General features: G+C 35.8%; 1 protein-coding gene across 7 annotated transcripts in view; it reads right to left on the bottom strand.

The window, feature by feature from the left end:
- Positions 1 to 17463, bottom strand: part of LOC131165423 (uncharacterized) — an 86220-nt gene that overhangs the window by 29321 nt on the left and 39436 nt on the right. For all 7 annotated transcript variants that reach the window (XR_009139562.1, XR_009139561.1, XM_058123228.1 and 4 more), the window contains 4 exons: positions 8541 to 8602; positions 502 to 612; positions 260 to 396; positions 126 to 165 (listed from right to left, as the gene is read on the bottom strand). Coding sequence is in view for 5 of the 7 variants with exons in the window: in XM_058123228.1 (XP_057979211.1) it covers positions 126 to 165; positions 260 to 396; positions 502 to 612; positions 8541 to 8602 (350 nt within the window). In the remaining 2 variants the exon portion in view is untranslated. The remainder of the gene's footprint in view (positions 1 to 125; positions 166 to 259; positions 397 to 501; positions 613 to 8540; positions 8603 to 17463) is intronic.

Genomic DNA, 17463 nt, shown 5'->3' with positions numbered 1-17463 from the left:
GATACAAAAGAGTGATGAAAATAAAAAATAAAAAGATATCACAACATGCATGAAAATAACAAATAAAAAGCTAACACAACATGCATTTTGTAGACTATATTTGAAGGATGGAGAAACTATTTTACCGGTAAATCATAAGTGAGGACTACACTGTTGTCTCCCATGCTGTAACAATAAAATGAATTTGGTTTAATTCATTTCCAGAAACAAAATATTTCCAGAAGAAACCATTCCGAGAAAAAGGAACCAAAAGGTATACCTTAGAATTGATATTTGTTTCCCAAGAGAAGCTAAAAGTACTAGTCTGCCACAGGAAGAAACATGTAGATCTTTAACAGCTTTTGTACTTGCAGGAAGCTGTATATCTTCATTTTCACGAGGATATATCAAGTTTATCTGCAGATGCAGAAGTTCATAACTAATCATCCTAAGAAGGATTAAGCTAAATACTGAATACATAATGCAAGTACAGAGTTTTCTTGGTGAACTAAAGAACTTTACTTTGTTCAGCATATGTGCCCCACTCATCCCAGAGGCTCTTCGTGCAAGAATCAGAATTTGATAAGAAACATTCATATCAAAATGCCTTGCACTTTCAACTGCCAACTCATGCTGTGAAAATGTCAGATGCAAACATATGGCAGAAGTCATAACAATAGTAGCATAAAAATTCAAGCAACAAAACTAGCAAATGGCAAAAGCAACCCCCTAAAAAAAATAATGCAGCATGAAAAACCATCACCTGATAAATTGATTCAAAAATCCACAAGATTACCATGGACAAAGGAAAAAATTACAGACCTAGAAATCCCCACAAGCATAAAGGAAGCAGCAAATAAGATAAGAAAAAAAAAAAATTTGTTTAGAAAATAAGGACAATCCTAGGATTGAGGTTTGTTTAGAATTTTATATGCCACTCAACTCCTCATCCTAGATACTAATGTCCTTTTGTCAATAAGATGAATGCATATTCAATAAGAAAGTTAGGACTTACGGAGGACATACTTTTGGACAATTCAAAAAATATGACGATCCCCAGTCTATATCACAAAACATAAGCGTGGATATCTGATGTATTATCAGACACAGCCATTATAAAGGAGTTAAAGACACACTCACTCTCCCTGTCTCTTGCTCTCAAAAAGGAGTCAAAAATTGTGTGGCTTTCTATAAACCACATAATTTTGCTCGTCGAAAGAATAACAGGAAATGCAGAGGGTCTCTCTCTCTGATGACCACAGCATTTTCCCACGGAAAGAATGACAGGAAATGCAAGGGGTCCACAATAGCAGAAGAACAGCAGTCAACTGTAAATTATGTCATCCCGATCAAAGCACAAAGTTTTCTCGATGCCTCCAAAACATGAAGGAATAAGCACAACTGAATAAGATAACTCCACAAAACAAGAAAAGAAATCAAAGAACCTGCCTTCAAGAATCCTAACAGTTCTCTCCAATGTATTCCAAACAACCACAAAAAAAAAAAAGGAGAAGGCTTACAAAAGAAATCCCTAGGACCCAAAGCATTAGACATTAGTTTTCTAATTAAATGGGATCATAAAAAAAAAAAAAATGGGCCAAGGGAAAGCAATAAAACACCAAATGATGAGAGAATAAAGAGCTCATCTGTAGGCAAGCAAGGCAGTGAATAAAAACATGATGCACTGACTCATGACAACCCTCAAACATATCATATAAAATTCACCAGATCTCACTTAGGATCTAGTAGGCTAACCCTTATTCTATTTAACAAATTAGACCACACACAAAGAAAACTCAGAAGGATTGAAAACTCCAAAACCTTTCACAAGGGAAGGAGCTACCCACAAGACCATTTTGATTTAGATTCCACCATAGTACCATCTTGTATCCCCATCCTTTCCAGAGACCTTACAGAAAAGTAAGAGCACAAAACAAATTTTGAAGTTTCCATCCATTGTTAAAATCCCAATCCCAAGTATCATTGTAAATAATACACAAATTAGGAAAGTGGGTAAATATGGGGGATTTGATATTATTTAGTAAGGGAATTGTTTCCTTGTTTAGAATAGGTAATCGTATTATATATTGGGATGTACATATGAACAAATCAATGCAGAAAAGATTCATAGCTTCTGCTTACATGGTATCAGAGCTAAGGTTTCTCAACCTTAGCTAACTATGGCCAGCGGCACCGTCAACAGCAGAGGGTTGACCTCTTCTGCAAATATCGACGGTGACTCAAAGGCCACATTTGTTGGGAGTTCGAATGGGCTAGATAACACAGCCTTTCCACTCTCATTGGAAAAATTAAATGGAAAAAATTTCCATGAGTGGGCTCAATCCATAAAATTGGTGATTGAGGGAAAAGGGAAGCTAGGTTATCTTACCGGTGAAAGGAGGAAACCAGACCCTACCGACGTTGTAGCCTAGCAAAAATGGAGGTCTGAAAACTCCATAGTCACAGCTTGGCTCGTCAACTCGATGCAGCCGTCAATTGGAAAAGTCTACTTGTTCTTGCCAACGGCGAAGGACGTCTGGGAAGCCGTACGTGAGACATACTCTGACGTCGAGAGTTACTCGCAAATCTTCGAAATCAAGACCCGATTGTGGCAGATGAGGCAAGGTGAGAGAGGCGTTACCGAGTATTTCATGGAGATGACCCATCTCTGGCAGGAGCTCGACCTGAGCATCGACGAGGAGTGGGAGTGCTCCGGCGATAGTACACAATACCGAAGGAGGCTCGAAAACGAAAGGGTCTTCGAGTTTCTTGCCGCCCTGAAACAAGAGCTTGACGACGTGAGGGGACGGATCCTTGGCCGGCGACCTCTTCCTTCAACCCGAGAGGTCTTCGCAGAGGTTTGAGGGAGGAGAACAAGAGGTGTGTGATAGCGAGGCCCCAAAATGATCATGTTGGGCTGGATCTCCCCGTACCCATATCCGCCCAAAAAATAGATGGGCACGCTAATGGGCCTGATGTTTCAGCCCTTGCATCAAAAGGCCCAGGGGGACCTAGTCAACGACCACAAAAAGGTAAATTATGGTGCGAACATTGTCAAAAAACAGGTTGTTTAAAAAATACCTTCTGGGAGATTCATGGAAAACCGGCAGATTGGAAGCTAAGACAATACCAAAAAAATTGTGGGTACCAAGCTAGCACTGAAGGGTCAGCTGAATGATTACAAGGAGAAAACACCAATACCTCTTCAAATAGTGCATTCAGTCTTGAACAGTTGGATCAGCTATATAAAATGATTTCGTCAATTCAAACATCGAGTCAGTCTTCTGGTTCCTTGGCTCACCGAGGTAATTATCTATCAGCTTTAAATACTACATCCTGTTACAAATCTCCATAGATAATTGAGTCGGGTGCATCTGATCATATGACTGGGTCTTATCAATGTTTTTCATCCTACTCACCATATGTTGGGAATTTGAGAGTAAAAATTGCAGATGGCTCTCTCTCACCAATTACTGGAAAAGGAAGTATTCGCATATCTGATTCTATAACTTTACAATCCGTCCTACATGTTCCCAAGTTATCTTGCAACCTGTTATCCATCAGTCAGTTAACAAAAGACTCAAATTGTTCTGCTAAATTTGTTTCCTCTCATTGTGTTTTTCAGGACCTATCATCGGAGAAGACGATTGGCACTGCTAAAGCGTATGAGGGACTCAACTACTTTGAGAAGGCAAGCTTGAGTGAACTATGTAATACTGCAATTTGTGATTCTGCATCTACTTCTAGAAATAGTGAACTTTTGTTATGGCATTCAAGGATGGGTCATCCCAATTTCCAATATTTAAAACGTTTGTTTCCTTCTATTTGTTCAAATAAAATGTCTTCTGAGTTTCAATGTGAAGTGTGTGAGCTTGCAAAACATTGTCATACTTCTTTCCCATCATCCATATACAAACCATCTCGCTCATTTACTATGTTTCACAGTGATGTATGGGGTCCCTCACGTTCCCTCAATCGCACCAATACAAAATGGTTCATTACCTTTATTGATGACCATACTTGTCTTTGTTGGGTCTACTTATTGAAAGACAAAACTGAAGTCCGTTCCATTTTCATCAGTTTTCATTCCATGATTCATACACAGTTCCAGACTCATATTCAAATTTTACGTACTAGTAATAGTACGGAATATTTTAATACTATTCTGGGAACTTATCTTCAAAAAAATGGGATTGTTCATCAGAGTTCTTGTCTGGATACCCCTCAACAAAATGGGGTTGCTGAACGAAAAAATAGACATATACTTGAAGTAGCCCAGGCATTAATGTTTACTACCAATATGAAACATTATTTTTAGGGCGATGCCATCTTAACAGCCACACATCTCATTAATCGAATGCCGAGTCGAGCACTTTCCTTTGTCACCCCTCTTCAGAAATTCCAGGAACACTTTCCTACCTCTCGACTCCCCTCTAGTCTCCTGCTGAAAATCTTTGGTTGTACTGCTTTTGTTCATGTTCATGCACACCATCGCGATAAATTGGATCCTCGTGCCATTAAATGTGTCTTCCTTGGTTATTCTCCTACCCAAAAAGGCTACAAATGTTATGATCCGGTCTCAAAACGACTATTTGTTAGTCTTGATGTAACTTTCTTTGAAACCACTCCTTATTTCCCAAAGCCCTCTCTTCAGAGGGAGAAATGGAGTGAAGATTGGTTCTTCCCTCTTTACTACTAAATCTGAATCATCTAATTCAGTACCACCTATTGAGCCTCCTGTCCCTCCATTCCCTCCTGTTGTTTCATTCCCTAACCCATCTATCAAGTCTTCCATTGCATTACTTCCTAACCTGCCAAACACAACAGAACACTTAACCTCAGGGGGAGATACAGGAGAGTAAAACAACGCAGACATACTTGTTTACTCAAGAAAGCCGAAAACAAAGGATAAGGAGAATCTCATACCTGAGGCACCAAGAGTGTTGGAACCGGTGATGGCTCCGAATAACCATGAGCCCATGCCCAATCCCGATCTGGTAATTGAGTCTTCTTCTGATAATCCTGTACCGGATGATATCAATTTACCTATTGCAATCAGAAAACAAACCAAGTCATGTACTCAATACCCTTGGTCTAAATACATGTCTTATAAAAGTTTGTCTACAGGATATCGTACGTTTGTCTCTAACCTTGACCGAATGAAAATGCCAAAGAACATTCAGGAAGCTCTAGAAATACCTAAATGGAGAGAGGTAGTCATGGAAGAAATGCAAGCCCTAGAAAAAAATGGAACTTGGGAGTTAACAAATCTACCGAAAGGGAAGAAGCCAATGGGTTGTAAATGAGTCTTCACAGTGAAATATAAATCTGATGGAACAGTTGAAAGATATAAAGCTAGACTTGTTGCAAAAGGTTTTACATAGACTTACGACATTGACTATACGGAAACATTTGCACCAGTGGCAAACTTAAATACAGTTCGAGTTCTCTTGTCCTTGGCAGCCAACTTAGATTGGCCACTACAACAACTTGATATTAAAAATGCCTTTTTAAATGGAGAATTAGAAGAGGAAGTATACATGACTATAACACCAAGATTCAGTGGGAAAGGAGAAGAAAACAAAGTGTGTAAACTCAAGAAGTCCTTGTATGGCCTCAAACAATCTCCCAGAGCATGGTTCGACAGATTCGCAAAAGTACTAAAGAATCAAGGTTATCGACAAGGGCAATTAGACCATACACTGTTCTTCCAACAGTCTGAAAGAGGTAAGAGAACAATTCTAATAGTGTATGTTGATGATATAATCCTTAGTGGTGATGATACTGTAGAGATGGAGAGATTGAAGAAGGTTCTGGCTGCTAAATTTGAAGTTAAAGACTTGGGACAAATGCGGTATTTTTTGGGCATGGAAGTGGCGAGAATGAAAAAGGAAATTAGTGTTTCTCAGCGAAAGTATGTTACTGATCTCCTAATTGAAACTGGCATGCTGGGATGCAAACTCAGTGAAACCCCGATGGAAGCAGTAAAGAGGGTTGAAGACATTGGAAAACCAGTGGAAAAAGAGAGGGATTAGAGATTGGTTGGCAAGCTAATCTACCTATCACATACTAGACCAGATATTGCATTTGCAGTCAGTGTAGTAAGTCAACACATGCATTCACCAAAAGAAGCCCACTTAGATGCTGTGTACAAGATCCTTAGATATCTCAAGGGATCCCCGGGAAGAGGACTCTTCTTTAAGAAATGTAAAAGCAAGGAAGTAGAAATCTTTACAGATGCAGATTGAGCATGTTCAGTGGAAGATGGAAGGTCCACCACAGGTTATTGTACATTCGTCTGGGGAAATCTGGTAACTTGGAGAAGCAAAAAACATAATGTGGTGGCTCGTAGTAGTGCTGAACCTGAATTCAGGGCAGTCGCTCAAGGGATATGTGAAGGACTGTGGTTACGGAAACTCTTGGAAGAATTACAGGTCCTGGTGAACTTTCCTATCAAACTCTATAGTGATGATAAGGCAGCTATCAGCATCTCTCTCAATCCAGTTCAACACGACAGGACTAAACATGTGGAAGTAAACAGACACTTCATCAAAGAGAAAATTGAAGAAGGAATTATCTATATGACTTATGTACCTACCAAGGAACAAACTGCAGATATCTTCACTAAAGGATTGGGACGACAGAACTTTGATGATCTCATTAGCAAGTTGGAGATGATTAATATTTATGATTCAACTTGAGAGGGAGTGTTAAAATCCCAATCCAAAGTATCATTGTAAATAATACACAAATTAGGAAAGTGGGTAATTATGGGGGATTTGATATTATTCAGTAAGGGAATTGTTTCCTTGTTTAGAATAGGTAATCGTATTATATATTGGGATGTACATATGAACAAATCAATGCAAAAAAGATTCATAGCTTCTGCTTACAGCCATTCATGCCCCTCCAAGAACAGAAGTCCAAGAACAAAAATAAATATCTCTAGCACTGAGGAATCGGAGGTTTCAGTTATTGGCCACTGAAAGAGAGAGAAGTGCCTCTTAAAGGAACATCCCCAAAGATCAAGCCACATAATCCATCCAAAACCCAAACTAATGAACATTATCAATTACATAAAGAGGCAAATATGATGTTATACCCCTCCACACTCCAATTCCAATTCACTATGCATGCCATTAGACTTCCAACCATCTGGACTTCCATAAAGGACAGAATGATGCACCTCAAGTGACTATTCAACCCAGTGTTGAACCTCTCATGTCATATACCAAAGGGAACAACATTCATCAAAGCAAGTGAATAAATAAAGAAATATAAGGCCAAAGAGACACAACAAAGCACCCCTTTCTCACTTAATCAGATGAAATATGCACATTCCTGTTCACCCATAGGAAGTCATAAAAATTTCTGCATTCTCCAACCATTGGCTAACCCCTTTGCAACCCTAACTGAACCAAGTAAAAGAAATTTAAAGTGCACTTGAGAAGGGTAACTGTGCGAGCCTACCATACATAAAAGTGGTGAGATCCCTTCCAAACGACCAGCTGAACTTTCTACTAAACCATGCTGTAAGTACAGCTGGACATCAAATTAGCCCCCAAAGGCAAGCAACAGTAAGAACAGGACAAGAATCCAATCCCACAAGTAAGTTCCCTAGCCAACTCCAGCATGTTATCCATGACCTAATACCATGGTCATACTCTTTCCCATATTAATCATCAACCTAGGAACAGCTTCAAAACATTCAAGAATATGTTTCAATTACCAAGGGTACAAGTATCAACACTATTCATCACTTGCAAATTCAAGTAAAATGCTAAGCAAGCATTTTTCCTAAAATCGCTATTAGGTTTTGGGCCAACAATGTATACCAGGCCTTAATACTCCCCCGCATATGCAGCTCTATTGCACATGGAGAGATATATAAACAATTACTACAAACATTATGGGGAATAACATAATTTTTTTTTCACAAACATACATGAAACACAGGTAACGAGAATGGAGCCCAGGACCTCTTCAGTCTGGTATCATGTTAAGCAACCACTTAACCTAAAAGCTTAAGCTATGAGATTGTCGGCCAAAATTGTATATCAAATCTTTACAAGAATAAAGAGGTCCTTCTCTCCAAAGATAGAAATACACATGTCAGAAAGCTCCACAGTATACCACCTTCCAAGCCTGCAAAACATGAACACGCCAAGATGGGGGTAAAGTTTCCAAAATTGCATTTTATGACACTTTATCCCACCATAAGAATGAGAAGAAAACTCAGGCGGCCTTGACATTTCAGCAATGCTCTCATTAGATGGATTTGACTTCTGCATGGAAGCTTGGACCTAACTTGTGTAGGCTGTGTAGCCAAGTCAACATAACACAATGAATGAAAAAAGATATTCATAGCAACTGGCAGCCAAGCGCATAAAATTAAATAAGAAACAACCTTATGAGACTTGTAGGGGAATATACTTTATTAGAACTGCACACTAGTTCATATCAGATCACCCACTGGCTCTAAGACCAAGAGACAAAAGTCCTCAGTTCTGTTACATTTGGATTATAATGTCACTAAACACAGAGGTAACAAAGAGACATACCTCTAATACAAAGTTGCAGTGAAGAGATCCCTCTCCTCTGAAGTGCAATTGACATCTAGGTCCTACAAATTAAACTTAAACAATCAATAATAATCCACTACATCAATAGTGTACCATGTATTATACACATCAAAATGAAAGATAAAAAGAGCATTGGTAAATGAGCTCAAAAAATCAACAATAAACACAGGTTAATAGAGCTGAGAGAAGCAGGACTTGCAGTGTAGATATTCCAAATTTGGCTTCGGTTAAAATGAGTCAAATTTAAGGAAAGATTGGGACTAAAAATATCGCCTCTTGAGGTGCTTTAAATTTTAAATATTCACCCAGTCCCAATCAGTCGTTGAAGTACACTTTGCCATAGGCAGTGAAGTGGCTTCTATGAATTACGACAGAAATTAAATGATTTTTATCCAAAACGTGGAGCATGTTTTGAGGAGCTATTAAATTATCTAACTCAAGATCTTGCAACTCCACAAAAGCAACATAGCTAATTCTCGAATTAATGCCAAAAACATATGAATTACCTATAAATACTTTAAAATGTTATAAATTCATAAGTAGTTAATACATTAGTAATTAATTGGTAAAACCACCATCCATATAAAAGGATGGGAAAGTATTTATGGCTAAACGTAATAAAATATAAGGTAAAAAAAATATAGAAAAAGAAATGTATTGTTGGCCTTCCAAGGCTTAAATTCTTGTTTTGATGATAACAAATAAAATGAACTTAACATATTTGGTTAAGTGATGATATTTCAAGTTTCAAGTATGTGAACACAAGGTAAAAGGCTCACAAGGATTAATTCAAAGCTTATGCTCCAAAGAAAGATGATCAAATAAAGCTTAAAGAGTCAAAACATGGATTCAAAGATGATATCTAATAAAGCTTGAAAATCATGAGAACGTGGATGTTAAAAAGCACTTGCTAATAGCTTAAAGTATGTTGAAGCTTGAAGTCAAGATGGAACCAAAGAAAGACAAAGCAAGAGAGCTCAAAGAAAGACAAGCATGAAGACTTAAGTGCTTAGAATGTCAAAAGTCTTAAGAAGTCTTTATGTAAGTACTTCTTGTTTAAATATCTTATGAAATATTTTTGAAACTCTTTAGGGGTTATTCATTGACTTAGAGACCTTATTTAAAACCCCAGAAAATGTTTTATAAGTTAACAAAGCAAGAGAGCAAAAAGGATTTTTAAAACCTAAAATGAAAAATTTGAAGTTCGTCTACCCAGACGACTAAGGTGTGTACACTCAGAAGTCTGAAGATGTACCTCAGATGACTGAAGTTTTACTTTAGACGTCTGAAGAATTTCTTCAGAATACTGAAGAATTAGTTCAGTCTACTGAAAATTTATTTGTTGAAACACAGAACAAACAGAACACCCTAAGAAGACTTAACCCTCAATTCAGTCGTTTGAGCTGGGATTTTAGAAGACTGAACCCTCAGCTCAATCCTCTGACCCTATGTCCAGTTCATATTTTTCAGTGTGTTAAGGAACATCAGAAGACTGAACTCGATAGTTTAGTCAACTAAACACTATTAACAGTAAAAAATTTTAAATGTTTTAAAATTCAAATAATGGTTGCTTGTGCCTCAAATTTTCTAAAAACTTGGAAGATACTCCAAGTAACCTTGGAAAACACGAAAACACTTTTCTAAGCCTATAAATACATGGTTTTGCAAATAAAATTACACCAAGAACAAAGATTTGAAAAATCTGTTCATAAAGCTAAAAGCCATCTTGCTATCTTGCTACTCTCTCTTACTCAACACTTCGCACAACTGAATTGCTGAATTTCTGAAGTGTTGATGCTTCCTATCTCTAAGCTCTGAGTTCTGAGTTGCTAAATCTTATCTAAAAGGAACACAGTGATAAATTCTCTTGAGCTTCATTGTATTTCATAATGATATTTAATTATTGAAGTACATAGTGATTGAATTTGTACTAATCTGCTCTATGTGAGAGTGTTCTTGTACGCAACTACCTTTTCTTGTTTCTTGACGATTCCAAGTTGTTGAATCGTTGACCAAGCGTGGGGTATCGCTTGGAGAAATCTCGCTCTAGCCTATTGAAGGAGTGACCAAGTGTGGGGTATCACTTGGAGAGGTCTTGCTCTAGCCTACTTAAGGAGTGTTTGAGCAAGGAGTATCGCTTGTAAAAGGTTTGTTCCGCCCGAAAAGGAACAACATAGTGGAATCCTTTGGTGGTACTGATCAAAGGCGAGGACGTAGGCTGGGGATAAGTTGAACCTCGTAAAAAACGTGGTGTCACTCTCTTTCCCTATTCTCTTTACTTTTCAGCAAATATTAACTACGTGGTTGTGCTTTAATTTTTGTTCATGTACACTACCGAAAAGAAGTACGTTAGTTGATCAATACAAATTGCAGAAACCGTAAGGGAGTACGTTGATTGGTTAACACCCAAAGACTTATTAACTGAAAGTTTATTTAAGGTCTAAGTTTTTGGAAAGAGTATTCGATTACATATTGAGCATCATATTGAGAAATAAATCCATCAATACAGGGCTTAAATCAATCATATACACAAGGCTACAAACAAAGCTGAAAATTTGCCAAAATGCTGCATATTGTATTTTATGATTGATTGCTTTGAGTTATTAAAGTGTTGAATCTTGAAAGCATTGCTGGAATCAATCTAACTTGTGTATCTTGTTTTGATCATTTTGGTTGAATTGAATTGCTAGAAGAATATCTGAAAATCTACTAAGTATTCAAGTTACCATACTTATACTTATTTATAAAGGTTTATAACTTAATTAATTTTCCGCTGAACTTGTGATTATAAACCAATTTTGTTTGTGTTGTGTTGAAGTAGTGGTTTGTGGATTGATTGTCCAAATAAGGTTTGGTTGTGTGATTGTTAAATCAACAAGAGGTTAAGAATTCTTGAAAAGAATTAAAAGAAAATTTTAAAAACCAATTCACCTCCCCCCCCCCCCCCCCCTCTTGGGACTACACCTTAACTTTCAATTGGTATTAGAGCGGGATTGTAGCAAATCCTAACTAGTAGCTATATAAAGATCTAGATGGCACATATAAGAGTAGCTCCCTTTGGAGAGTGTCAATCCTCAACTAGGTCTCCCATCTTTTGTGGTATAAACTATACTTTTTGAAAACAAAGAAAGAGAATCTACCTACAAACTATGGATTGGAAAGCTTGGAAGGTTATCACACATGGTGACTAAATTCCTACAAAACTTGTAGATGGAAAAGAAGTACCCAAAGAAGAAAAAGACATGACCGACAATGACAATAAGATGTTACAAATAAACTCAAGTGCTGTGAATTGATTATATTGTGCTCTTGATATAAATGAATTCAATAGGGTCATGGCATGTAAATCAACCAAAGAAATATGAGATAAATTAGAAGTAACCTATGAAGGTACTATTAATGTAAGGGATAATAGAATTGATATGCTCACTAGCGAGTATGAAGCCTTAAGGATGAACCCGGATGAATCTATCACTAGTATGTACACTAGGTTCGCCCATATAATAAACTCCCTCAATGTCTTAGGAAAAAATTACTCAACTTATGAAATAATTCGAAAAATTCTTAGAGGAATTCCACCGATTTGGGAACCTAAGGCCACTGCAATAACTGAAAGAAGAAATTTGAAAAATACCTCCCTAGATGAACTCAAAGGATCCCTTCTCACATATGAGATGGCTATGAATGAAAGAAGTGGAAAAACTAAAGCTTAAGAATCAATTGCTTTTAAAGCTTCAAATGAAAACTCAAGTAATAAAGATGAAGAAGAAATGGATGAAAATGAAATAGCCTTTATATCCAAGAAACTTGCCAAAATCCTTAGAAGGAAGAACAAATTTACAAGAAAAATCTGGAATTCAAAATCAGATGAAGAAGAAAAAGAAATCAGTAAAAAGAAAACAAAAGCTAAACCTCCAACATGCTATAATTGCAAGAAAGTAGGACACCTAAGACCGGATTGTCCAAAACTTAAGAAAGATTCCAAAAAGAAAAAGAAAAAGGCAATGAAAGCCACTACTTGGGATAACATGAGTACAAGTAGTTCAGTTAATTAATCAAGTGACCAGCAGGTTACTTGCTATATGGCATGGGATGATGAAGAATAAATTCCTCATCCAATTCTCCTAATAGTTCTTGTGATGATTCAGTAGAAGAATCCAATGATGAGAGTATGCCCTCTTATGAAGAATTACAAAATGAATTATTCAAAGTTCATAAGATTCTAGTTAGAGTAACAAAACGATATACTTCATTGAAAAATAAGAATGAAGCTGTTATGAAGGAATTATAATCTAAAAATCTTACTGAAAATGAAAAAGATTTGAAAATCAAGATATTAGAAAGTAAGAATGAAAAGATGATGAAGTAATTAGAAGATATAAGATCCCTAACTTCCATTAATAATGAGAAAGATCAATATATTTCTGAACTAGAGAATAAAATCAGCAAGATATCTCAAGACAAAGAAACGCTACAAGGAAAGGGCAAAAATATACAAAATTCAGAAATCTATGATCTTAAGAGACAAATTGAAGATCAAGCCAAAATCACAACTTCACTAAAGGAAAAGAAAATTTTGATAGAATGACTGGTGCCCAAAGAATGTCTTTAAATAAAGAAGGCGTAAGGTACAATGGAGTTGAAAATACAAGGAAAAAGAACCTCTATATGGGGTACTTTACAAAAGCCTCCAAAGATTACGCTAGCACCTCCTCAAATGCCTACACACACACCACATGTTTTCTATGTAAGAAAAAGGAGCATATTAAGTTCGAATGTCCATTAAAGAGGAAAGGTGTGAAAACTAAACAAGTTTGGAGAATTAAAGAAACATCTCTCGTTAAACCATCCGGACCCAAGAAAGTATGGGTACCTAGATCAAAAGCCAAGTTCATAACCTAAGGATCCAAAGATTTTTGGATTAGTCATTCCCTTTAGAAATTAAGAAAGTCACTTAATACAATTTTCAATAAATGAACTAGTTGAAATAAAAGATGAGTTTAAGAGCTTATTGACAATTATATCATTGAAACAATACAAACAAAATGGCATTGTTGGCCAAAATCATAGGATGAATCATTCAAGGCTTAAGTTAGAAAATATTAAGATTTGAAAAGCAAATTTTGGAATTCATATGAAATCAAAAGAAAGAAAATCTGAAGCAATATGAAAAATATTTGAGAAAAATGAGAAGTAGTTAAGCTGAATGAGAAATACTTAAGAAACATGAGAACAATTTGAGCAAAATTGTAGCACAATGCACAAATAATGATAATATGCTCCATGCTTATATGATATGCTGATATTATGATATGCTACATGCTGATATTTTGATATCCATATGTGATGAGACACTAATATGAACTAAATCATGAGCTATGCTAAAATGCTGACATATATGATATCATGATAATGACTTGACTTACATTGATGATTGATGGCTCACTATACATTGCAAATTTGAGCATGAAATTATTGAGCATGGTTATAAAGCATGAATCTTGGTATGATATAATATTAGAATTAGTATCTATGAAATACATTGGTATCCATGAGAATGTTAAGTGATACTTGAGAATGACAGCATATTTGTATACATGAGCATGTGATGATATTGATATATGAGTATGAGATTAATTCTTGACCATATCAACTTACATACTAAATGATCATTTTATAATGGATAAACATAAGCATGTTATGACATAGATGATATTGAAATAATATTGGTACTATTCTTGATAATAGTATCAATGAGCACTTACATGAAATAAATCAATATTTGAGTATGGCATGATAAATTTAAAAACACAATTGGCATCTTCATGAATACATAGTTTTCAATTGGTACCACAAATAAAAATCTGAATTTATTGAATATAAGATACATTTCATTTAAGGGGAGTTAGACTTATTAAATATGGATATCATGATTTATGGAAAACAATTGAAAATAATGATATACATTCCTTTGTATTTTCTCATGCTACTTTGAATCTTGTTGTCTATCTTATCATGCACATGGTTTTAAATAAAGGCCGAGACTGTTAAGTAACGCCATTACGTAACGCCGTTACGTAACGATTTTTTGGGTTATGGATACCGTTACACACTGCGAAATTGCTAGGAAGAAAAATCACGGCTGTAGCGACCGTTACATAAAGGCTGCTACAGCCGTTACATAGTTGCTACAGGACTGTTACATCAAAAAAATTATTTTTTTTTTTACTTTTTCTTCTCACTTTTTCCCTCTCATTCATAAATCATTCTCAATATACCATATGGCGAGAGGGGGAAAAGATTATACTGAGGATGACAATGATACAAAATTTACTATTTTTTTAAATACTCACAAGAGATGCATTAATTAACAATTTGAAAATTACTGACTTAACAAAATATTTTATTTTGACAATATTAGTAATGTGATATTTATGTTCTATATTTCTCAACTTCAACCTTCTTTCTTTTCTAGCTATTTTATATTTGTATTATTCGTATGTCTTATGTGTCTAATAGATTAATGAAGTGTATAATGTATTTTGTTTTATTAATTAATTTAGCACACGTAAGAATTTATCACAGATAAGAACAATAAGAAGTATAAATACGTACACACGCGTAATTTTTCTATCAATGTTGGTTTAAAACAAATGTAAACTTGTTACCCTTACCAAAAAAATTTAGTTACTCGAACTAAAGGATCCAAAATACACTAAAACTTTTTCTAAGAAGCGCTAAAAGCTTAAAACATGCAAGTACGCTAATATGCACAAGGTTGTGCGTGCTACAAAAAAAATTCACGGCCGTTACACCCGCTTCCCGTTATGTAACATCCACTACTCCCGCTTCCCGTTACACCCGTTACCGTTACATTACGCCACCCATTACCGCGATTTAAAACCATAATCATGCATGATGAATGCAAACTTTTACTTATAGTTGCTCTTTGCCTTAGTATTTATACTTTTTTTTTCTTATCTTACTCTTTTTGATTGATGTCAAAAAGGGGAGAAATTTTGAGCAAAAATTGAACATAATACTGCATACTTAAGTTGATAAGTTGATATATTGGTATCTTGATCTTGAATGATGTGAGTTTGATATATAAGCATGATATTAAAATTAATATTGAACTTGATCTTGATATTGCAAATATTGTTAACATAATGCTTATTGTAAGAAGGAGTCTTTTTAAGGTTTATTCAATTTTTTACTCCTTATTTGTCATCATCAAAAAGGGAGAGATTGTTCGCCTTACAAGGCTTAAAATCTTGGTTTGATGATAACAAATAAGATAAACTTGACATATTTGGTAAAGTGATGATATTTCAGGATTCAAGTATGCGAACACAAGGTAAAAGGCTCACAAAGATTAATTCAAAACTTATGTTCCAAAGAAAGATGATCAAATGAAGCTTAAAGAGTCAAAGCATGGGTTCAAAGATGATATCTAATAAAGCTTGAAGATCATGAGAGTGTGGATGTTAAAAAGCACTTGATAAAAGCTTAAAGTATGTTGAAGCTTGAAGTGAAGATGGAACCAAAGAAAGACAAAGCAAGAGAGCTCAAAGAAAGACAAGCATGAAAACTTAAGTGCTTAAAATGTCAAAAGTCTTAAAAAGTATTTATGTAAGTACTTCTTGTTTAATATCTTATGAAATATTTTTGAAGCTCCTTAGAGGTTATTCTTTGACTTAGTGACCTTATTCAAAACCCCGGAAAATGTTTTATATGTTAACAAAGCAAGAGAGCAAAAAGGATTTTTGAAACCTAAAATGAAAATTCTGAAGTTGGTCTACCCAGACGATTAAGGTGTGTACCCTCAGAAGTATGAAGATGTACCTCAGACGACTGAAGTTTTACTTTACACGTCTGAAGAATTTCTTCAGAAGACTAAAGAATTAGTTCAGTCTACTGAAAATTTATTTGTTGAAACATAGAATAGGCAGAACACTCTCAGAAGACTAAACCCTCAGTTCAGTCGTCTGAACTGGGACTTCAGAAGACTGAACCCTCAGTTCAGTCGTCTACCATGTGTCCAATTCATATTTTTTAGTGTGTTAAGGAACATCAAAAGACTGAACCCGATAGTTCAGTCGACTGAACACTATTAACGGTAAAAAATTTAAAATGTTTTAAAATTCAAATAATGGTTGCTTGAGCCCCAAATTTTCTAAAAACTTGGAAGATACTCCAAGTAAACTTGGGCAACACAAAAACTAATACATGGTTTTGCAAATAAAATTACACCAAGAACAAAGATTTGAAGAATCTATTCATAAAGCTGAAACTCATCTTGCTATCTTACTGCTCTCTCTTGCTCAACACTTTGCACAACTAAGTTGCTGTATTTCTAAAGTGCTGATCCTTCCTACCTCTGAGTTTTGAGTTGCTAAATCTTTATCTAGAAGGAACTCGGTGATAAATTCTCTTGAGCTTCATTGTATTTCATATTGATATCTAATTATTGAAGTAAATAGTGATTGAATTTGTACTAATCTGCTCTATGCGAGAATGTTCTTGTATGCACCTATTTTTTCTTGTTTCTTGTTCCAGGTTGTTGCATCATGGACCAAACGTGGGGTATCGCTTGAAGAGGTTTTGCTCTAGCCTATTGAAGGAGTGACCAAGTGCGGAGTATCACTTGGAGAGGTCTTGCTATAGCCTACTTAAGGAGTGTTTGAGCGTGGGGTATCGCTTGTAAAAGGTTTGTTCCGCCCGGAAAGGAATGGCATAGTGGAATCCTTTGGTGGTATTGGCCAAAGGCGAGGACATAGGCTGGGGATAAGTCGAACCTCGTAAAAAACATGGTGTCACTCTCTTTCCCTATTCTGTTTACTTTTCAGCAAATATTAATTGCGTGGTTATGTTTTAATTTCTGTTCATAAACACTACGTGG

The sequence above is a fragment of the Malania oleifera genome, chromosome 10 (assembly GCF_029873635.1).
Source record: "Malania oleifera isolate guangnan ecotype guangnan chromosome 10, ASM2987363v1, whole genome shotgun sequence".
Classification (NCBI taxonomy): domain Eukaryota; kingdom Viridiplantae; phylum Streptophyta; class Magnoliopsida; order Santalales; family Ximeniaceae; genus Malania; species Malania oleifera.
This window is presented reverse-complemented; position numbering and strand designations above follow the sequence as displayed.